The following is a 23509-nucleotide window of genomic DNA, read 5'->3' as shown; positions in this document are numbered from 1 at the left end:
TCTATCAAAGGAAGTCACCTATTTAGTAGTATATAGTACGCCCCAGAACAGGAAAGTGGTAGAGAGTACTCAGTACATAACAATAACTAACTTTCTGTGTGAACAAACTTGGTGCACATGACACCGGATGGAGTGGAAAGCTGGCCAGTACAGGCATTGCTTCGATCCTGTTTTTCAGGGCAGGATTCGCTAATGCTTGTATGGCCACCGCAACTGAAGGTTGGTGAGGGGCAGACAGTATGAAAGTGACCCGCCGCGCCGTGGCGGATCTTAATAAGGTCGTCGTCCTTTTCTGGCAGGCAGTTTCATGCCGATGGGAACGACACACTGTCCATTGTTATGGACAGTGCCATCATTCGCGGGCTACGATAGATGATGGGTAGAAAAGTTAATGTATCTTCAATCCATATCACAAATCGCATTCAACGACGCAATCCAAGGACACTGACAGCTCCTCCTCTGGTCACTCAAAACCTTGGTTGATGAAAGACCAGTAACTCTCCGACTGGAGAGTATTTAGGAAAGGGTATGGATAGATAGAATGTGAATGCACTGCTGTCATTAAGGCAGATAACCAATATATGAGGAGGGGGAAATCCCTCGACCCTCACCTGCCTTCATGTTAGTGATCCTTGGTAAATATGATCATTCCACACACGTCAAACAACACCAGAATTTCATGCGATGGTGGTATAGTGGTGAGCATAGCTGCCTTCCAAGCAGTTGACCCGGGTTCGATTCCCGGCCATCGCAGACAATGAACTTTTAAAGCAAATAAAATTAATGTACGCATGTCAGTAGTTCCTCCCACAGTGTTTGCAAATACTTTAAAGTATAAACCGTGATGGACGTATACAAGCAAGCTTATTACCGGATATGAAGTTAGTTATAAAGGTGAAGTATTGTGATGCTGATGAAAATGAAGGAAGTGTACCCGTCATGGATGACACACTGAGAAAATGAAGTAATGAGGTGGTGTGGGATGCATGTTTCAAGCCTCCATATGTTGATGTGATATGATGAGGCCTGGCCACGGAAGGGCGATGGGTGGGAAAGTCGAGATGAGGAGAGGGGGGAGTGAGGGAGCAGGAACCATTTCTGCCAGTCATCCCTCACCTTCACTCAGGTGCGACCACGACCGGCTTCACACTCTATCTTGCTCGTTATCAACCAGCGTAAAATTTAGGCTGTTTCACTATCCACACCGCAAACAGATACAAAAGCAACGTTAGACCGACCACACAGATTATCATTCCGCTGCCAGATGTGACCTTTTCATGTAAGGCGTGTGCAAGCCAGCCGCTGTAATTCATTTGGCAGTTCTTTCCGCCGCTGCTGGATCACTGGTAGAGCGAGTTTAGGTCTTGGAGATTGGTTATGATTTATTTCGTCTTCAGAGGGCTGGTGGGGAATGTTTTAACTTCTACAACGAGGAGACATTCTTGAGCAAAACAGATCTGTCTGAGGTCAGCATGAATACTGTATATATCGATTCAATTTCTTACGTCATGAAATAAAGAGTAGTTTGGTGGAAGCAAGAACAGGAAAAAACCCAAGCTAAATCCGTCATATCAGTCCTCAGAGAGAGAGAGGCTGGTGGTGACAAAAACACATCATGGCATTATGGACCAGAATGAAGAGAACAAAATGAGGCCAAAAATGAACAGTACCACAATGAAGAGGCTAAAATAAGGACACCAAAATGAGGAGACTATAATGAGGGGGCCATAATGAGATCATAATGAGGAAGCAAAAAGGAGGAGGCCAAATAAGATCAAAATGAAGAGGCCAAAATGAGGAGACCCAAATGAGGACATTAAATTGAAGTAGTCAAAGTGTAGAGATAAACATGAAAAAACAAGATGAACATATCAATATGAACCAACCAAAATTATTGTGCTAAAGTGAAGAAACCAAAATGAAGAAACGAAAAAGACGACGATCAAAATGAAGAGAACAAAACATCAGCTGCATCTTTTTTTTTTTTTTTTTTTTAAGACAGGGTGATGACAAAAGCAGGAAATCACGGGGGGACAGGAGAAAAATTAAGATTATTAACCAAATGTCATCCTCACGTGCCCTGTGCATGACGAAGGCAAAATTTTTCTCCTGCAAATGTTCACCCACGTAATGTATTCCCGCGGGAAGTCTCATACTGGTGTGGAGTGACTAAAAGCTACACTTCTAGTCTCATAATACTCGGGTACAATTTACAGTCTTTTGTTGTTGTGTATGGGTAAGATGCAGTTAGGCTACAGCAGTAAGAAAAATTACAGAGGACAGTGATAATTCATGTTAAGTATGACGTATCTAGCAACGCCAAATTCTTGTCCGGATTTCTACAGGCCTCACTCACCCCACCTACAGAGTATGGTGTTCATCAGAGCAGTATTCTCTATCTCATATTCCCAGCGATAACACTATAACGAGTGCATTATTTGAAACCACTATACAGGAGAGTTGACTCATTCTAATTACCAGTCTTTCCGCTAATGCATTCTAACCGTCAGCTGCCCTAGTGTCATTCTATCATCAGTCTTATCGCTTCTCATTCTAATCAATTAAATTGCCGTTCTAATCAGCAGCTTGTCCCATTCTCTCTCAGATAATAACCTGCCTGCCTATCATCCTAATAATCGGCTTGACCGCTTACTTTTTTTTTTTTCTTTTTTTTTTTTTTGCACAGACCTGAATGAAGTGGTGAGTGTGGGTGAAGAGAGAGTATTGAAAGAGGAGTTGTCGGTATAGAGGGCAGCTTCTAAATCCGGCTCATAAATGCAGACTGATATGGTGAGTGACGAAGCGGATGAGTGACGAAGGGGGTGAGTGACGAGGGGACTGACGTGGTACTGGTTTACCCGCCACAGAGGTATGGCCGGCAGTGCTGTTTTTCTTCACTTCCCCACATAACACGCGGTCAGTTATTTCTGCACTGCCTTGAGTTCAGGAATTTGTTCAGGGGCAAGAAAATCCCAAGTTTTGATCCTGAACAAAAGGTACAGATAAGAAAAGGAAAGGAAAAGCTGAGGGTCGTATGAGGAATGAATGTTAAAGTTGTAATCTTACAAAAGTTGAATTTAATAGCCTACATTAACCCTCTCATGGTCGGGACAACTTTAGTATTCAGTTTCTGATGACATCAAAATATTCGAATCAGCTGAGAGTGAACCACAGGAGCCAGAAAATGCTGATACTGTTACTGTCAACCTCGCATGACAGGGACAATTCTCGCATTCTACTTTAGCCAACACCAGACTATTTTATTCAGCTGAGTGAGTCACAGGAGCCTGAGTGTCAAGAGGAGTAGTTTCTTCTCTAAAGTAAATAGACCAAAATTCTGAAGTTCAAAGAGAGTGAATCCAGTATGTTTATCTTTGGGCTGGGGAATTCTCGAAAAGGAATTCCATTTTAATCAAATACTTCCCCCCTTCATGCCTCATTCGGGGCGTAAGAATCCGGCGCTAGGCTACTCACTTCACAAATTTAAGGCGAAAATGGCTACTCGCCGACCCCTGAACGGCATCATGCAGGCAATAAACCCCAACCATTCCACGGATTTAAACCATTGGGAGCCATACCCTGTTGAAGCGCCATAACCCACAAGACCACCAGGCATCCACTGAAACAAGCTGGCAGACAGATTAGCAACCTATACAAAGATTTATTTAAGTAGAGAAACAGGTGGACAAATATATTTCATACAAGGCGATTATCCCTATTTCCTAATGCATGTTGTTGAGGAACCTAATTGTTATGTTTCCCACTTAAGTAATATTTGTTTGTGTTGATTTTGCATACAATAGTGCATATTACTTAAGGTTACACTAATAAATGAGTAATATAATATGGTAAGTTTTAAAGGAAAGATATAGCCTGTACAAAAGTGGATGAACAGGAAATACATTTCACTCCATCACATAAACGGTTCTTTTCATTTAATCATATTTTAAGTCATGTCAAAAGTCAAATGTGCCAGAGCCTCAGCCCGTAACAAAGGTTTATCAGCTGCATTTAAAGTTGGAAAAGCTTAAAACTTGGGTACATAAGCAAAGGACGTGAGCTGACAGCCTTGTTAGGGTCTTTAGAAGGAGAAACTTAAAAATCAGGATATATGTGAAGAGGATTTGAGGGTATGCATGTATTCTTAAAGTGCTGGGATACTTATGAACAGGATGTGAGGGTGTGCATTTTCTGTCAATCCTAACTATCCTAAGAGCTGGTCTGTGTGTTCTGTCAGTGCCGTTCTGTGAAAGTGAACCTAAGGGGTTTGTTAGGCTTGAACACCATGCCGGTCTCGATGCCAATGTCCTCGTACTTGTAGTCGATGTTGTAGCGCTGCACAGCCTGGAGGAGGAATGGGAAACTTTACTGGCACGTACACATACATACATACATACATTCTCTCTCTCTCTCTCTCTCTCTCTCTCTCTCTCTCTCTCTCTCAGACTTAAGTTGATGAGAAAACTAGCAGAAAACGGGACAATACGTGACTGACTCAGTCCTTTAAAAAGTCATCTACAACACTGCAGTAAAACAATCTGGTAAAACAACTGGATATTAACAATTAGGCAAGAGTATTTGTGTCAGAAAGGCTGGTTAAGAGTCAGTAACAGTAAATTATCATCAGTAAAGCAAACATTCAAACATTCGTGCTTTTTTATCCAGTGAATTTTGTCATCTGTAAACCTGTTAATTAGTCTGCTCATGTTTTGCCTTGAATCAAAGACCTGGAACAATAATTAGGTCTATTATTAATCGCACTGGAATTTAGAAAGTTATTACTATTATCAGCCCACGTAAATTTTCGATTATCCCTTCGTGAGGCCAAAGGATACGTACACTAAAGTATCGTAATGGCGAAGTGTTGGTTCACGCTCTGGAAAGGATAGCAAACTGTTGATAATGATTTATACTTTTTGAAATTCCCATGTGCCATCGAAGAACAAACAGACGAGAACATGAAGAACAATTACGTAAGAAGTAGGCAAGAGCGCTAGGAACAATTACAAAAGAATACATAGGCAAGAAAACTAAGAACAATTAGGAAAAGCAGGTAGGTATACATGAAAAGGCAAGAACAAGAACTCTAGGAACAATTACAAAAGAGCAAGTAGGCAAACACGACTAACCAAGAGCACTAAGAACCATTATGTGAGAACAAGCAGGCAAGGCACATCTCTTACCCTAACCAGGAGCGTGTACATCTCTTGCTCTGCCACACGCCTGCCGATACACATCCTGGTACCGCCGCCAAAGGGGAGCGAGGCGAAGGGGTGGATGGGACCGAGAGGCCTGTGTCGCAACCATCTCTCAGGCAGGAACTCGTTGGCGCGGGGGAAATACTTATCCTCCCATCCCAGCAGCATATTCAGGGAGAGGACAATGTGCTGTGGGGGTCATTGGTTATATGCTGTGGGTGTCTTGGGTTATGTGCTGTGGGGGTCTTGGGTTATGTGCTGTGGGGGTCTTACGTTATGTGCTATGGGGGTCTTAGGTTATATGCTGTGGGTGTCTTGGGTTACACGCTGTGGGGCCTTGGGTTATGTTCTGTGGGGCCAAGGGTTATGTGCTGTGTGGGTCTTGAGTTATGTGCTGTGGGGGTCTTGGGTTATGTACTGTGGGGGTCTTGGGTTATGTGCTGTGGGGGTCTTGGGGTATGTGCTGTGGGGGTCTTGGGGTATGTGCTGTGGGGGGTCTTGGGTTATGTGCTGTGGGGGTCTTGGGTTATGTGCTGTGGGGGTCTTGGGTTATGTGCTGTGGGGGTCTTGGGTTATGTGCTGTGGGGGTCTTGGGTTATGTGCTGTGGGGGTCTTGGGTTATGTGCTGTGGGGGCCATGGGTTATGTGCTCGATCAAAATGTACAGTAAATAGTATGATCCGTTCGCCTCTCCTGTTTCTCTACCATTGCTGGATTCATAAACAGTAAATGTGACTTAATGACCTTAGTCTCATATCATCCATCAGTGGAGGATAACATGCATCTTTGTCCACTGTGTCACATTTAAACTTCTATAAATCCAGCGACGAAAAAAAGGCAAGAGAAGCAAACGGGCTTTTGTAACTGACTCTCTTTACCCAGATGACTGACAACTGACTATATCTTTGCCAAGGGGACTGATGACTTCATAAAGTGCGTTATTGCTACTCGCATTCTTCTGAGGACATAAGCTTTGTATGATTAGTGCATTTTTACTCTACACAGTTCCTTTATTGATCTTATATACAAAAATGAATGACAGGTCAGTGGATAACCTTTTTCAAACATTTCGTCTACTGTTTCAGGTTGTAAAGACTGAGCTACTAAGGGTACATTTCTGATCTACCCTGATTTTGGAGGATAAACTAAAATAGATAGATAAAAAAGAATGAAAATCCAGTATGTAATTTTGTTGCGCGGGGTAAGACGCTCCCAAACATCCATGTACCTATGTTAGGATGTCTAGCTTACTAAGTTACGCCAATTATATCATTCTAACGGTTGGGGCAGTTCTAGGATTCCACTTAACGCCAGACGATTTTATTAAATGAGTGAGGACAAGAACATGAGCATTAACACCCTCTCATGGTCGGACAATTCTGGTTTTCTACTTCCGCTAACTGTTCATGATACCATTCAGTTAAGAGAGAGTCACAGAAGTCTGAGAGTATTATTTTCCCATAACTAACATGGGAAAAGATATTTACCATCACATCATCATCATCACCACTGTCTCACACATACATGGGATAGGAGAGATCAGAAACAATAACGGATAAACACAACAATAGGAGGGGGGGGAGGGAGGGAGGGAGTGGTGTAAGGGAGTGGTGCAAGGGAGTGGTGCAATGGAGTATGTAAGTCAAATACAACACACCCAACGACTCACCCCAGCAGTGACGTTGTAGCCTTTGATGACGACGTCCTTGGTGAGGATGCGACCCAGGCCTAGCACGAGGGGATAGATTCTGAAAGAGAAATTGATAGTGCACCTTACCCATCTCTACCTCCTGAATATTTGGGATATAATTATGCATCGCCTTTATGTTCCTCTTCATAATTATTTACTCATTCATATTCCACATAGAGTCAGAAATGTGTTCGGTTAATATTGCACTTCTACTTTCACTTTATTCTGCTGTGCTAATATCCTAAGCTGAGACAGGCCTGGTATGCTTCTCAGTCCATAGATGATGCTTCCGGGAGGATAGTGAGGGACCTGCCTTAAGAGTAAACTGAAATAATAGAGGAACTCATCTCCTTGACTATGCTCTTTCTTCATTACTCCCTCTTTCATCTTTGTCCATACCCACTTCTCTTATTACCTCTCTCATTCCTCCTCCAATTTTCCTTACAATCATCCTACCAAAACTGCTCCCTACCCACACCCTACATACCCACCTCAACGTCTCCTTAATCACAGCCTTGAGGTATGACATGCGGGCGAGGTGGGTCTTGGTGAGAGGACCATCGTGCCCGGCCAGAACACTGTCCACTTCTTCCCGTAGCGTCTTTTGCGCCTGTGGGTTCTTTGCTAGTAGGTACATGGCGAAAGCGACCGTGTGCGACGTCTGGAGAGCGAGGTGTGGTGAGACATGTCGAGCGAGAAAATATTTAGCATATGATGTGGTAAGTGGGGGCACCCATCATCTACCCGCTTAGTGTAGTGGTACTGTTTTTTAGGGTAGCTCTACATTGAGTGGCAAGCCAAATGATTTCCTGTAAACCAGGAAACCATTTACAGCGCTGGATGGTAACCTTATAACCAACCAACACGTGTTCCCTAAGTGACAGCAAGTGGGTTGGCGTGCCCCTCCCCGGAAAGCAACTAAAAATACGAACAAGAAGCCTCGGACCAGAACGGACCAAAAGATGACGACTTAGGACCGAACAAAGAACATGATACGGATGGCAACGTGGAATGTAAGGGGTGCAAATGATAAGGTGAAAGAGAGAGAGAGATTGTCCAGGTACTTGAGGGTGCGAAAGTGGATGTGTGTGGATTAACTGAAACTAAATGGACAGGTGAGACTGTGAGAGAATGGGAGTATGGATGGGGTATATGTGCGGGAGTAGGTGAGAATGAAAGGGCAAAAGAAGGAGTGTGTATTGTTGTGAGTAACAGATGGAAGAAGAATATAAGAGAGCATGGATCAGTTGGCTCAAGGATTGTGTGGGTCAGATTGAAAGTTAGAATACAAATGTGGGCGATTGTGTGCGTGTATGCGCCAACGCAAGATCGTGCAAGCAGAGTGAGAGAAGAGTTCTGGACAAATGTGGAAGTGTGCATGGAAAACTTTGAAAGGAATGAGAGAGAGTTTTTGATTGGTGATATGAATGGTAAAGTAGGGAATGTGAAGGTGGATGGAGTAGTCGGTGAGTGGGGTGTGCCTGCTGAGATGGATGAGAATGGCAGTGCTTTAGTGGACATGTGTGCCGAGAGGAGGTTGGTGATAGCCAATACGCTCTTTAGGGACAAAATGATCCACAGGTATGCATGGCGAGTGATGAGATGGGTGGGTGGTGACCTGCATGAAAGGAAGACAATGATTGATTATGTGCGTGTGGATGAAAGGATGCGAAGGTGTGTAATGGATGTAAGAGCATATAGAGGCTGGGAGAGTGGACTTTCTGACCACCACCAAGTGGTGGTCAGAATCAAGGTCCAAGTAAAATGGAGAAATAGAAGAAGGGAAGGACGGGAGGAAGGAGTAGGCGCAAGGAGAGTGGAAAGGTTACAAGAGGATGAGAAAACGGCAGAATGTAAGAGAGAAGTGGAAGAGCGATTGGGTAAATATGGATTGGAGCAGACGGAGGACGTGGAAGGTGTGTGCAAGATATTTACAGAAGAATGTGCAGCATGTGAGGTGGTGTGTGAGGTGAAGAGAAGACGAAAAGGGGTGCAAGGAACAGCATGGTGGATTCAAGAGGTGAGACAGGGCATGGCACAAAAGAAGAAAGCATATAGTGAGTGGATGAGAAATAGGGGTGTGGAAGAAGTTGAGAGACGGAAGAGAGAGCTATATGTAGAGAAGAAGAGAGAGGTGAAAAGATTAATGAGAAAGAGTAAGAGGAGGGTGGATGAGGAATTCGGAAGGAATTTGAGTGTAAAGTGGAGGGACTGTAAGAAAATGTTTTGGGAAGAGGTGGAGAGAGTTAGCCAGGGTGGCAGTGATGTTAGTCGGGGAGTGAAAAATAAACACGGTAGATTACTAGTGGAGAAGGGAGAAAACTGAGTAGATGGAGATAACACTTTAATGAATTGTTGAACATAGAGAATGAAAGTAATGTGAGTATAAGTGGCTGGGGAATGGCTGGGAGAAGGAAGGATGTGAGAAAAGAGGCAGGAATCAGTAGGATGGAAGATGCAGAAGCAACGAAGAAAGTCAAAATGGGGAAAGCCCCAGGAATTGATGGAGTGTGTGGTGAAATGCTGAAGCATGGGGAAGAGATAGTAGTAGAATGGATGTGGGAGATGTGCAGGTTGGCCTGGGAGGAAGGTAGAGTCCCGAAGGATTGGAAGTTAGGTATAATTATTCCCTTGTGCAAAGGAAAAGGGGAAAAAGAAGTGCGTGGTAATCATAGGGGCATTTGTCTTCTTAGTATAATAGGAAAAGTATATGGTAGGATTCTTATTGACAGAGTTAGGGAAATAACTGAGGAATTAGTTGGAGATGAACAGGGAGGTTTTAGGAAGGGAAGAGATTGTGTAGACCTGATATTCACTTGGATCTTTAGTGGAAAAGTTTCTAGAAAAAGGAAAAGTTTTATGCGGCCTTCATGGATTTGGAGAAAGCATATGACAGGGTGGATAGACAAAAACTGTGGAATTTACCAAGAATATATGGAGTAGATGGGAAGTTGCTGAATGCAATGAAGAGTATGTATGAGGGGGCTAAGGCTGCAGTGCGTGTGGATAGTGAACTGAGTGAATTTTTCTATTTGAAGGTTGGGTTGAAACAGGGATGTGTCATGTCTCCATGGTTGTTCAATCTGTATATGGATGGGGTTATAAAAGAGATACAAGGTAGGACAGTGGATGTTGGAGTGGCCCTAATGAGAGAGGGCAGTGTTTGGGAACTCCCTGTACTGTTGTTTGCAGATTATACTGTGTTGTTAAGTGAAGATGAAGGGGAGCTGCAAGATTAGGTGGATAAGTTTGGGAGTGTGTGTAAGAAAAGGAATCTAAAGGTGAATGCAGGGAAGAGTAAAGTTATGGTCTTCGAGAGAAGTGAAGTAAGTGAATGTACAGCGAAGTTGGATGAGGAGGAAATGGAAAATATATGTTTAAGTACTTGGGTAGTGTGATGATTAAGGATGGAAGTTTGGAGGGTGAAGTGTTTGAAAGGGTAAAACAAGGAAGAAAGGTTGCTGGTTCCTTGAATGCAGTGATAAGAAACAGGGAAGTGAGCATGGAAGTAAAAAAGTTACTACATGCCAACTCTAACGTATGGAAGTGAAGATTGGACCTTGCTGGAGGGACACAAGTCAAGAGTGAGAGCAGTGGAAATGAGTTATCCGAGAGAAGCATGTTGAGTCACATGGAGAGACTGACAAATGAGGATATGAAGGAGCGTTGTGGTGTGGATGTGGGTGCGATAGAAAGCGTTAGGAGAAACACATTGAGGTGGTTTGGCCTTGTGGAGAGGATGGAGAGTGAAAGACTGACGAGGAGAGTATGTGAGTGAGGTGAAGGGGGAGAGAGGGAAGGGTAGGCCGAGGATGAGATGGAGGGATGGAATGGAGAGGTATATGAGTGAGAGGGATGTGAGCTGGGAGCAGGGCAGTGAAATGGCGGGGGACAGGGCGACGAGGAGGCGATTTGTTTGTGGTCATCTCATATGGGATTAAGGCGTCTAGCAATAGATAGATAGATAGATGTCGTTGGTTAAGATGTGAAGGCTTGAAACTGTGTGGAATGTAAGTCTAAGTTAGGGATATGTCTGTGGGTGTAGATATGGTATGTGTTGGTAGGTGTTGGTTAAGTGGTGGTGGATGTTGGTGTGTTAAGTGGTGGTGGGTTTTGGTGTGTTATGCTGTAGGTGTGGTACTCGTGTGTGTTGATGGGTGTACGTGCGGGATGCGGACGTGGGCTCAGATGGTGTATATCGAAGCGAGTGAGTGTCCCTTGGTGGCTGGCTATCACCCTGTCCACCTCCTGCTGTAGGGGATGTGGCAGCAGACAGAAATTTAAAGCGAGATGTGGAGGAAAGTGAAAGATTTGGAGGTGGGTGCAAATGAGAGATGAAGAAGGAAAAGATGAGAGATATTAGTGGTGGAAAAGTGGGAAAATGGAAGTAGGTGGAGATGTGAATCCTGAAAAAGGCGAGGGAATATAGGCATCGGTGGGGATGTGGATGTGAGTGTAGGTGAGGATGTGAAGACTCGTGTGGGATGGGAATGTGCAAGTGGGTATGGATTACTTATTGACATTATATGGAGTCAGAGATCTTAAGGTAAACTCTCTTGAATCTGGTAACATACTTCTTAGTTTATTCTTACCACCTCTAGACGATTTTAATCACCTAAAAAGAGCTCTCTAGTAGCAAGGAGGGTAATGAAGGATATATTCGACTCCTTTAGCTCGAAATATCTCTCATAAGTATATATGGGGAAAACTGAAATAAGGCAGGAATTGTAGCAGTGGTAGCTGCAACCCTAGGCGCATCTGAATGTGAACCCGGTGGACTCCAGGCTTAAACTGCCCTTCTGCAGTCCATAATCCTTTCGAGGACAGGGAAGGTGCTGTGGGACGTTTGTAAAACCAGGTAATGGTGTACACTAGTTACTGTATACCGTGCCACAACATAAGGCATCCCTCACCATCATCAGTGAAAAGACATGCAGTCAGACAGAAAGACAGAGACGTTCTAGTGGCTGACCGTATCGATGCCCCCGAAGACAAGATCGAGCACGAAGGTAACGACGTCCTTGTACGTGAGTCCCGGGTTGAGCAGCAGAGTCTCCATCAGTCTCAGCTGCCTAGACTCAACCTCAGCCCCATCCTCACTGCCATTCCTTGCCTCCGTCTCCTCCTCTAAGCGTTTCACCGTGTCACAGATGTAGCTGTCCGTTATTCTGTTCCAGAGATGGTTATGCAGTGTTAGATGGAATATAGTTTTAACCAGGCTGGGTTACGGATAGATTGGGGTGGGGATAGGTTAGGTTAGGACAAGCCAATTGTATAGCCTGAAAAGTGGCCAGGGGAGGCCCTGACCATCCTTGAAATATACCAGGTAATCCCACTAGCCACTCCGGGAGAATATCTCCGGTCCCCCCTGAATAGCTCACCTTGGGCCACCTCATAAGTGAGGTTGGCCACTCCATTCTAAAAATTGTAGCAATGCAGATCGGGTTAGGGTACATATTGTTAAGTGGGATTTTAATTGGATTAATCTGAATAGAAAAATTTTCATGGCCTAATTCTGTCCGTATTTTATTCTAGCTAATGTTGCAGACGATTCTATAATGCCGAAAGTGTGTCATAGGAGCCTGACAGTTTTCATACTCGTTCCAATAACTTTCTCAAGGTCGGGACAAGTTTACAGTAGTCTTGCATACCAGCAAAAGCCAGACAATGTCATTTAGCTTAGAAATATAGATGCCTGAGAACTGCTCAGAGGTTTTAGTCCAGATAAAAGTCGTCTTTTATCCTACATGAGAAACTGGTGATGGCTTTTCGTGAGGATTCTGTACTTTAGCACTTTACTGTATTCTAGGTAACTCCAGATGGTTTTTATATAGCTGAGAGCCAGTAACAAAATTCTGAGAGTAGCATTTTTCTTTGATCCAGGTAGCAGTAGCAGTAGTCGCAACCCGAGGATCATATGAATGTGAACCCAGTAGACTGTAGGCTGAAGTTACCCTCCTCCTACAATCTACTAACTCCCCCTTATATCGGGGAGGAGGTACAAAAAAGACGTCTGTATAAAGGAGTGGAGCAGTCTGGTAATTTTTGAACCGAATAAAAGTGCCACTAAATCCCACCTAAGGAACTCGTGATGACACTTCCTGAGCTTCCTGTAGGTGGGGGTTGGGAAGATCTTCCAGAGGTGCACGCCCATCTCAGTGACGGCTAAGGAACTGAACATGGTGTTGACTAGTTCGATCAGGTGCAGGGACACCGAGTCAGGCTGCGGCGACAGGCAGCCCAAACGGCGATTGAACACCACCACGCCAACGGCTGGAAAATAGGGGGAAAGAATGGAAGGGGAGAGGAGAGCTTAGTATGGCAGCGGAGAGAGGACAAAGTATTGTAAAAAAATAAAAAGAGAGCATAGTATGCGGCGAAGACAAGACAAGTATGGCGGAAGAAGGGAGGGCTTAGCATGCCAGTGGAGATGGGACAAGTTATGACGGAGGAAAGAAGGGCATAATATGCCAGGGGAGGGAAGAAAAAGTGTGACAGAAAAAAGGAGGGATTAGTATAGTAGGGGAGAAGAGGGCACAATATGGTAAGGGAAAGAAGGGAACAGCGGAGTATAGAAAAGGAAGGCAGGCAAATGGACTGAGGAGCATAGAATGGGAAGGGGGAGGATGGGTACCAGGGGTGTAGGGGGAACAGTAGTGCAGCAGTGCGGGGGAAGGCAATATACAGCAGGGAAGAGACGAGGAGGAAAGGGCAGGGTTGGTAAGGAAGGGGGCAGGTAAGGGTCTGAAGAGCACAGTAGGGCAGGGGAGGGCACATTAGAGCAGGTGAGGGGTGAGGTGTCGGGGATGGGTGTGACAGAGGAAGAGGGTGTAGTATCGAATGGTAGGGTAGAAGAAGGTGTTGTATGTTATGGTAGGGCAGAAGTGGGTGTAGTATGGCATGGTAGGGTAGAAGAGGGTGTGGTACACTATGGTATGGAAGAGGAAAGTGTGGTATGCCATAATATGGAAGAAGAGGGCGTGGCGTGCTATGTGATGGACAAGGAAGGTGTGGTACGCTGTGATACAGAAGAAGAAGGTGTAATATGCAATGGTATAGAAGAAGAGGGGATGGTATGCTATGTTACAGGTGAAAACGGAAGTCAGGGTAGTAACAGATAGAGGACAAGCTAAGGTAGGTTATGGTAGGGTAAAGGGTAGCAAGTAGAATGGCTGGTCGGCTATAATGGATAGGTTACCAAAATGTATTAGGCAAGGTTAATATGAGATAGGATTAGGACTGCACATTGTGCGGTTAGGTATGGGATACATAGTTAATAGCTTTGTATACTAGAATTTTAAGTTAATGTAGATACACATTATCATCATCATCATCATCGTCATATTTCTTGCTAATATATAAGATGAGAGGGATCCAGATATAGCTACAAGAAAACACAAAAAGTGTTATTAGCAGCACTGGGTCTGGTGAAAAGAGCCACACGTCCATGCACATATCATTCGAGCCTTCGAAATTTCAGGTTTTAGTCTCTAGGAAAGCTCTTCTAAACTGTGTAAAATCGTCTTAATTAAGCAAGAACAGAGCATAAACAACGTCGGCTTACTGAAAGAGTTAAAGCATTCCAAGATGATGGAGGCAAACGGTACCATTTAAATAGGGGAAACTTCTGGCAGGTGAAAGGTTACTACCACCATAATTTACTTCCAACAGGTAATTTCACCTTCACTAGGGTTAACTGCACTCCTGTTTATTTCTAAGTTACTCTCTACTCTATATCCTGTGGCCTAATCGTGATTCAGTTACAATCCTTAAGTCAAAATTAAACTTTCTACCAGGTTCCTGATGTAAATGTCAGGGAAAACAGGAACGTTTTGCACTGTCAATTTTCTTTATTCTTCATGCGAAAACGAATTTATGTTGATCTGTGTTGCCATCACAGAATCACAAACTTATAATAAATTCCTTATCGGAACTACTGTACCAAGTATAACAATAGACGTGGGAAGGTTTTGCACACTACATTCCTAATCTTTCTTCAAAAACAAATCTAAGTTACGATATGGAATCAATTTTGAGTTTAAGGTGAATTCCAGCCCTGCCTTCCCTCCCCAGAGTCCCAGACTTACTCTCAAGACCCCACTTGTAGAACTCCTCCTGGAAGTTACTCGGCATCTCCCCGTGTTTCGCCTGCAGCAATGCTATCCTGGGGACAAGAATAATTGCAGTAAGTAACCTTGTTCAGTCCCGTATCGTATTTATTACATTTTATTCTGCCTGTAGATGTTTTTATTCATTTTGGGAGATTACTGGGAGTCTTCTTGTATGGGAGTTAATAAACGCGATCTTTAACCTTTGCAGTTCGGCGAGTAAATGCCAAGGCAAACAGGATCACCTGGAAATAGCAAGTATAAAACAAAGAGAATACGTTCTCGGGTTGAAGTTAGCTGAAATAACATATAGCGGTAGCAAAGAACAGATCAGTTGTTACAGAAAAGGGTAAAAAGAATGGGTAACCAGTAACTGAATCATCTGGGGAATATTTTTATATTTTTCCTATCCATAACACTCTACAGCATCTTGTGAAACACCCAACACACAGCTCTGATCATTTGGCAAAATATTCAAACATGCTTCACCACCTCCTCATAACACACAGGAGTCCTCTGCATACGCTTTCTTTCTTTCTTTTTTTCTTTCTTTCTTTTTGCACTGGACTCCTCCAATTGGTCTTATTTTAGCAATCTGTCTCATAGCTTCTACGATATAACGTTTCTGGACTGCCATACCAAGGTCCATACAAACTGTCTGTTGCAACACGACTCCAATGCAACTCTGTGAACTGAGAGGCCTTTGAACAATATATACCACTTTTGAGGTTCTAAGGAGTGCTTACATCTTCCATGGTTCGAAATTTCGATAAGTGTGACGGACTTATTACCGAGGTTTTCATCTCGGTATATAAATGCATACAATTCTTTTTCTTACCCTCTCCCCTCTAACAACGTTCATAAGAAAAAGATTTAGAAAATGCAGTGTCAGTTATTTACCACTGAATAACGTTTACCAAGCCAGTTAATAACACAGACTCCAGTAATATTAGATAGAAAGATAGACAGATAGATACACAGACAGACAGACAGACAAATAGACATAGATAGATAGATAGATGAACAGAGATAAGGCAGATGGATATATAAATACCAAGATTAATGTTTTTCACAGGAGTAAGGCAAGGTTTGGTTAACATGGTGTCACCCTGTCAATGTTTCTAGCAACTTTTCCCTAGCACCTCTTATCAGGGTGACTTTATCTTAACTTTTAAGGTATTGGAACCAGGACTGTTGCAGTCCAAGTTGCCAGCAAGCCTCCAAAAGTCTCCACCAAAATGGACATGCCTCTCACAGATGTCAGATAAATACATAAATAAATAAATCCTATAACACCACCTTTAGGCAGCCAGTTAAACACCTTTGCTTGGTTATGACTACAAATGAGTTAAACAAGGGTATGTAAGAATAAAATAAAAGAGAGAGACTACTGTTAGCATAATTTGGCATAAATGGGAATACTGTTAGCATGATTTAGCATAAAGCGGAGAACTGTTGGCATAATTTAGATCCGTTAAATCCAATAAGAAAATAAGAAGTGGTGCCAAGGCACATCATACTCTTCCCCGGCATGCATTTTAGTGCTGACGTATAAACACAACAGGATATCTAGTCAAAGATGTCACATATCAAATCTGGAGTAAATTATGTGAAAACTAACCATTTTATGCCCATCCGACATTGACCCCCCTACTGCTAACTGGTGGGTGACCCCCCTGGTGTAATGAGGCATGTTATGGGATGCAGATTTGAAACATGCACCATTAGGTTTTGGTTTCATGCAGGTTTTTGTTTCATGTTGATATGACGATTTTTACCCATTCTTCTTTTTTTTTTTAACATTTTTTGAGCCTACAGCCTGGGCCTTGCCCAGCTTGGGCCAAAATTTAATCAAGTGATTAGGTCACAGCCCATCATCCCTGTAATTTTACTTAACCCCTTTGTACATGATGACACATTTGTCGCCATTTGGGTGTGGCTGCACTCATACACAACGACGCGTTTGTTGTCATAAAAATATAAAAACCTTTGTCAGAGAAAAAGTTTTTGGCTGATTGCTGTCATTTTTGGAGGTGTCAGTTTCCCTGCTTCTTGTCAAAAATAAGGAGTTGACAACTGTGGGGCCCAAGACGCACAACAGCCCAGACAGGTTGATTAGTACCATGCCGGCTGTCAAGGGAGAAGGTAGCACGCAGTGGGCCCTTTAAATCCTCCTCTATTTACCCCTGTTCCAGGCGTGCATCATGTTTCACTATACCACTAGTGCTTGTGTTTACTTTTTGGCCATTATTATGATTAAATTTGGTGTTTGCAATAGGAAATTAGGTTTTTGTGAATCATTCCAGGCCGTTATCAGCCGTTGGCCCAACGAAGATTGTGCTAGGCCTATCTGTTTTTTGCCGTAGCCCAGCAACTACTGTACACTGCCTCTACCCTGCACCAAATGTGAGTATTCAACCACTGAACAATAGTGACAGTGAATCAGGTGAATATACTGTAGTGTGCAATACCTAGTAAGCAAGGATATTGTTAAACATTCAGCAGCTTTAGGGGTGGGTGGGAAATCGCCTTACAACACGGCGTTTGTCATTAACGGAATATTTGCCAAGGTGTTGATAAAATCATTGTTTTATGCTGATATATGGTGAATAGTGTTATTGTGCAATAAATAGAAGTATAGTGCAGCGAGTGTACATGATAAAATATTGGCTAGGGCATGAGTCACGTACACCTTACAGCCACGGTATGCCGCTGACAGGAGGGGATAAAATAGAGGAGGTTTATAGGGATATTTCATTTTATTTTATTGTTATATTTATTCTGCATGCTTCGTGTGTGAAATAAAGCACGAGTGTAATAGTGATATGTTTATCGAATGCTTGTGTGGAAGAACGTAAACACTGCACCACGTGCTTGTCAGAAAATATCGTCTGCGATACCTTAGTATTCCAAATGTGACATAAAGACCATGTTCATGTACTGATGTGGTGAAATATACTGTATTTCTCGTAAAATGATGGATTTTGTTATGTATAATGTGAAATAAAAGTGTAAACACTGCAGCAAATTCTCATCAGGAAATCATCGTCTGCTACACCTTAGCGCACAGGCAGAGGCCACATAATTGACCTACAGAAGACGTGCATGTACTTGTAGTGGCGTAATATACTGTGTATCTCATATACTGGTGGATTTGGTTATGTGTTAAGTGAATAGAAAATGAAAGTGAACCATGTGCTCATAAGAAACATACAGTACACCTGGTTAACAGAAAGATAGCAAAATCCAACCTGACGCACGGAACACTTGCATTTACATTTCAGTAGTAAAATATACTGTGTATCTCATAAAATGACAGATTTGGTTATGTGTAATGTGAAAAGGAAATGAAAAAGTGAACCATGTGCTCTTAAGAAAGTGTGTGTCTTGTACGCCTGAGTTAGCATGAAAGTAACGAAATGCAACGTGACATACATAATTTTAGATGGTGTAATATACTGTGTATCTCATAAAATGATAGATTTGGTTATGTGTAATGTGAAAAGAAAATGAAAATGAACCGCATGATTGTCTGAAAATCATCGTCTGCTACACATTAAAGCACAGGCAGGGGCCATGTAATTTACCTATGGAAGACGTGCATGTACTTGTAGTGGCGTAATATACTGTGTATCTCATATATTGATTGATTTGGTTATGTGTTATGAAAAAAGAAAATGAAAGTGAAACACGTGCTCGTAAGAAAGACTCTGTCTTGTACACCTGAGTTAGCACAAAGGTAGCAAAATCCAATGTGGCATACAGAAGTTTAGATGGTGTAATGTACTGTGTATCATAAAATGATGGATTTGGTTATGTGTAATATGAAATAAAAGTGTAAACACTGCAGTGTGTTCGCATCAGGAAATCATCATATGCTACAGCTTAGCACACAGGTAGGGGCCATGTAATTGACCTACGGAAGACATGCATTTACTTGTAGTTGTGTAATATGCTGTGTATCTCATATATTGATAGATTTAGTTATGTGTTATGTGAAAAGAAAATGAAAGAGTGAAACACATGCTCGTAAGAAAGACTGCATCTCATACACCTGAGTTAGCACAAAGATAGCAAAATCCAGTGTGACATACAGAACACGTGCATATACTTGTAGCGGTGAAATATACTGTAATTCTCATACAATGATGGACTCGGTTATGTGTAATGTGAAATAAAAGTGTAAACACTGCAGCATGTTCTTGTAAGGAAAACATCATCTGCTACACTTTAGCACACAGGTAAGAGCCTACAGAACACATGCATTTACAGTATGATAGATTTGGTTATGTGTAATGTGAAAGGAAATGAAAGTGAACCATGTGCTCGTGGCCCCTACCTGTGCGCTAAGTCAGGTGTAGACGATGTTTTTCAAGGACATACATGTATATCATGAATCCTCGCTTTGTGCCAGTGTTGAGCAAAGTTCTTGGTTGGCTGTGAATAATACAATATCTTGACTCCTTTATTCCAGCTCACACCTCTAGCACAGGATTCCACTACCCTCTGACAGCAATTCATCCTCCAGTGGGCTTGCAACGACATCAATCTTGCAAAGATGAAACGCTGGTTGGCACCAGATCGGTGGAGACAACTCCTTGATGAGTCTGAGTTGGAGAGTGATTTTGAGAGTGACCATTCTGGGGTGGAGGAAATTGAGTTGACTCCTTCCAGCCGTGAACAGAAGCTGCCCCGCTGCCTTCCACCATGGGAGAGAACACCAGCATCAGCGGCCGGCCCCACAGCAGAGCACTCCCCACCTCTAAGACCTGCCAGTCCTACCACTCTCTTCATTGGCTCGCGATCTCCAGGCCCCTTTGCCCCCTTAGGCGAGCCAGTGTCACCAGAAGCCGGGCCATCATATGTTGTCATGGTCCCTCCAGCGCATCTGCTGTGCAGGATGCTACGATGACATCCTCGCCAGCCAGGCCGAGGAGACTGTGTCCCCAGAGCCCTCTGCCTTGTCCTTGTCCGAACCATCCCCTCCTAGAGGAGGGTGCCGTGGTCTGCTGCCTGGACACAGGAGACATCCAAGGAGCTGAAGAGTAGGCCGAAGAGTGTCGGCAGGCCGACCCGCTGCCACTGCCACTGAAGAGGATCCCGGGAAGAGCAGTGGCCCATTCACACCGAACCATGGGCTGTTAACTGGCTCCCCAGGGATCCAGGTGGATATTCCAACAACTCTCCTACAGTTCTTCGAGCTCTTCTTCATGCGGGAGTTGTTGTCATATCTCACCGTGGAAATGAGCCGGTATGCCACATTCCTGGGGACTCAGCTGGATGCCTGGTTCACCTGGGGTTGTACCTTTTCATGGGGGTCGTGCACATGCCAACCATCAGGCACTACTGGAGGAGCTCCAAGCTTCACAACTACCCAAGGTTCAGGCGGGCGATGAGTGGAAGGCGCTTCACCACCATCCTCAAGCACTTACGCACCTTCAACACACTCATCATACCCGGAACACGCTCATCATATCCCGGAACAACCAAGATCAGCTCATCCGCGTTCACATGGTCGTGGAGTACCTCCTTCAGCAGTTCTAGTCAATGTACCAACTTGAGGAGCAGCTCAGCCTGGATGAGGGCTCTCTGGGGTGGAAGGGCTGGCTGTCCTTCCACATCTACAACCCCCAGAAGCCCACCAAATACTCAATCAAACTCTACATGTTGTCCGAGTCATCCTCGGGCTACATCCAGAACCTCGAGGTCTACGCAGGGGTGCAGCGGACCCACCCTCAAGAACACCGTGTAGAGCCTCGTGGAACCATTGAAGGACCAGGGCTACAAGTTGTTCATGGACAACTACTACAATTCTGTAGCCCTGTGCAAACGACTCTTCACTGCAGGCTTTTACGTGTGTGGGACACTACAACTGCCTAGAGGAGCACCATGCCAGCTGCAGGCCATTGCCAGGGCTAAGAGCCTGCCTGAGGGGGACATGGTGTTCAGGCACAAGGACAATGTGCTCATCTTGCTGTGGAGGGACAAGTGCTTTGTCAGCATGGTGTCCACCTTCCACAGTGATGACATCATTCCGAAGAGGGTTGGTGGGAAGGTGCGGGGTAATGACGGGCAGACAACCTATATAGAGAAGGTCGTCAACAAGCCTGTCATTTTGGAGGACTACAACAAGTACATGGGTGGGGTGGATAATTTCAATCAGATGGTCCAGTACTACCTAATCCAATGGCAAACCATCAAGTGGATGAAGAAGATCACCTTCTACTTCATCCACATGGCACTCATCAACGCATTCGCCTTGTACAAAAAGTACAGATGTGGGATAGTAACTCTCCTTGAATTTGTGGAGCAGATCATCTATGATCTTCTGCATTTCCATGAAGCGGACTGGCCCGCATCTGGACACGTTATCCACCACGCCCCAGACCTACTTACCCAACGGCCAGCACCAGCAAGACCTGGCACACAGCAGGCACAGGCACCAGCGCCTGGACTGGCTCGGCCACCACCAGCACTGCCTACAGGAGGACCATCACGGGTCCCATCACCACCACCAGCACCGTCTGCAGCAGGCCCATCATGGGGGCCATCACCAACACCAGCACCGCCTGCAGGACGCCCATCATGGGTGCCAGCATCGCCACCACCTCCAGTTGCTGGTCCGTCAGAAGAACCCGTGCTTGAGCCTGGAGCTGCCACTCCTGCATGACAGGATCACTGAGCACGAGGGCATCCAAGCAAGCATCGCCGGGTGATTGATGACGACGTGATGTTGGACCGCATTCTGGGCCACAACTGGGCATGGATCCCCAATGGGAAGAGGCTCAGGTGTACCTTGTGCTTCAAGTTGGGGGTGAGGAAGGACACAAGGAACATGTGTCCTGTATGTGATGTGCCGCTTTGCATCGGTGATAGTTTCGAGCGGTACCATGCCGAGCGATACCTTCACTAGTGGAGAGTGCGCACACACGTACACACGCGCACGCACACACGCACACGCACGCACGCACACACGCACACACGCACACACGCACACACGCACACACGCACACACGCACGCACGCACACGCGCACGCACACGCGCACGCGCACGCACGCGCACGCACACGCGCACGCACACGCACACGCACACGCACACGCACACGCGCACGCACACGCACGCGCACACGCGCACGCACACACGCACACGCACGCACACGCACGCACACGCACACACACACACATACACACACATACACACACACACACACACACACTACAAAACGCCTCACCTCCCAACCCATATGGTCCTGCAGGAAGATTATCACCACTGGAGAAGTAAGTGATTTTCTTGTTTTATTTATCTATTTACCTATCTTTATGTCAGTATATTTACACATACACATTTATATTGTTATTTACCTCAATACAAATGACAGGGAAATAAGTACAGCTTCAGTTTTAGTTGTTAGCAACAGGTTTAGTGTTCAAGTATGGTTTCTGAGAGGACTAAAAACAAAACAGAGCTGTATAAAATAGTTGCTGGTATAAAACCAAAGAAACCATACCTATCAAGCATAAAAATGTTTGCAAACTTTGGGAAAATAACGTAAGTGAACGCAACTGACAGCAGTTCAGCGTGCGGATGGGTACACCGTAGCTTTTTGCATTTTTCTCAAAAACTGTGAGGCCTAGGATCACCGTTGTGGTCTCATATAAAAGCCAATGAAATTCTGCATATTATGATACAAACATAACACTGCTAAGAAAAGTTTTTCGCTAGAGCTCCCCGAATAAAAAATCTGTTGTCTGTCGGAAATGGGTTTTACTTTTTCGCTTATTACTCGAATACCGTACCTCACATCAAACTGGGACCACACCCATTCGAAAGCTCATAAAATTCCCTTTTCAATGATCACATAACATTGAGAGATTGATTAGTAAACATTCGATTTATGATGTTGGCAAGTGAGATGTATGTTCCTGAATGTTTATTCACACGGCCCTAACGTACGTATAGTTTGTGTGTGTGTGTTTTTTTTTTTGCTTATCGTGTAGAACAAACATCGACGAATAGGAATATGTGGGTTTTGAGGCAAAATAAATATGTTCGCGTCGTAAAAATAAGCAGAGAATACATATTTTTCTGTGCATGCGGAGGTCAGGGGGGGAGGGGAGAAAAGCCGATGTGTCGTGGAACAGAAAACTTAAAAATTGATCTGTAATGCTGGGTGTTTTAGGGTCGGCTTCCCATCCCTCTAACGCCTAGTGTGCAGCTGGGTTCTTTTTCTAGACCAGAGCTTAGACAAATAAGAGAGAGGGAGGACACAAAAACTCAAGGCAACAACCTTACATGTGTATTGTTAAATTCTACTGTGGAACGGGCAGATGTCACAAATATGAGTATACTGGACAATTATAATTCTAAGGCCCAGATATGGGGTGTTAGTATCGCTCAGGATACTACTCAGGACAAGATCGGGTAAGGTGAATAGCACTTAGGGCAGAGAGGTTATGCACTATTATTGTAGGAAAGTCTAGGTTCTGTGCACTGATGGAGCTGGTGGTACTATT

General features: G+C 44.2%; 1 protein-coding gene and 1 non-coding gene across 2 annotated transcripts in view; one reads left to right on the top strand and one right to left on the bottom strand.

Annotated features, from left to right (window-relative positions):
- The first annotated feature begins 681 nt into the window (after positions 1-681).
- Positions 682-753, top strand: TRNAG-UCC (transfer RNA glycine (anticodon UCC)). Its single transcript has one exon. It is a non-coding gene; the product is annotated as a tRNA-Gly (tRNA).
- Positions 754-4233: 3480 nt separating this feature from the next.
- Positions 4234-23509, bottom strand: part of LOC145410138 (putative cytochrome P450 49a1) — a 62029-nt gene continuing 42753 nt past the window's right edge. Inside the window, exons 6-12 of the mRNA XM_080280336.1 lie at positions 14975-15051; positions 12965-13160; positions 11860-12055; positions 7379-7548; positions 6867-6945; positions 5184-5387; positions 4234-4344 (exon numbers count right to left, since the gene is read on the bottom strand). Coding sequence (XP_080136462.1) covers positions 4234-4344; positions 5184-5387; positions 6867-6945; positions 7379-7548; positions 11860-12055; positions 12965-13160; positions 14975-15051 — 1033 coding nt within the window. The remainder of the gene's footprint in view (positions 4345-5183; positions 5388-6866; positions 6946-7378; positions 7549-11859; positions 12056-12964; positions 13161-14974; positions 15052-23509) is intronic.

The sequence above is a fragment of the Coenobita brevimanus genome, chromosome 84 (assembly GCF_032717465.1).
Source record: "Coenobita brevimanus isolate Jiangsu-jjx chromosome 84, ASM3271746v2, whole genome shotgun sequence".
In the NCBI taxonomy this organism is placed as follows: Eukaryota; Metazoa; Arthropoda; class Malacostraca; order Decapoda; family Coenobitidae; genus Coenobita; species Coenobita brevimanus.
This window is presented reverse-complemented; position numbering and strand designations above follow the sequence as displayed.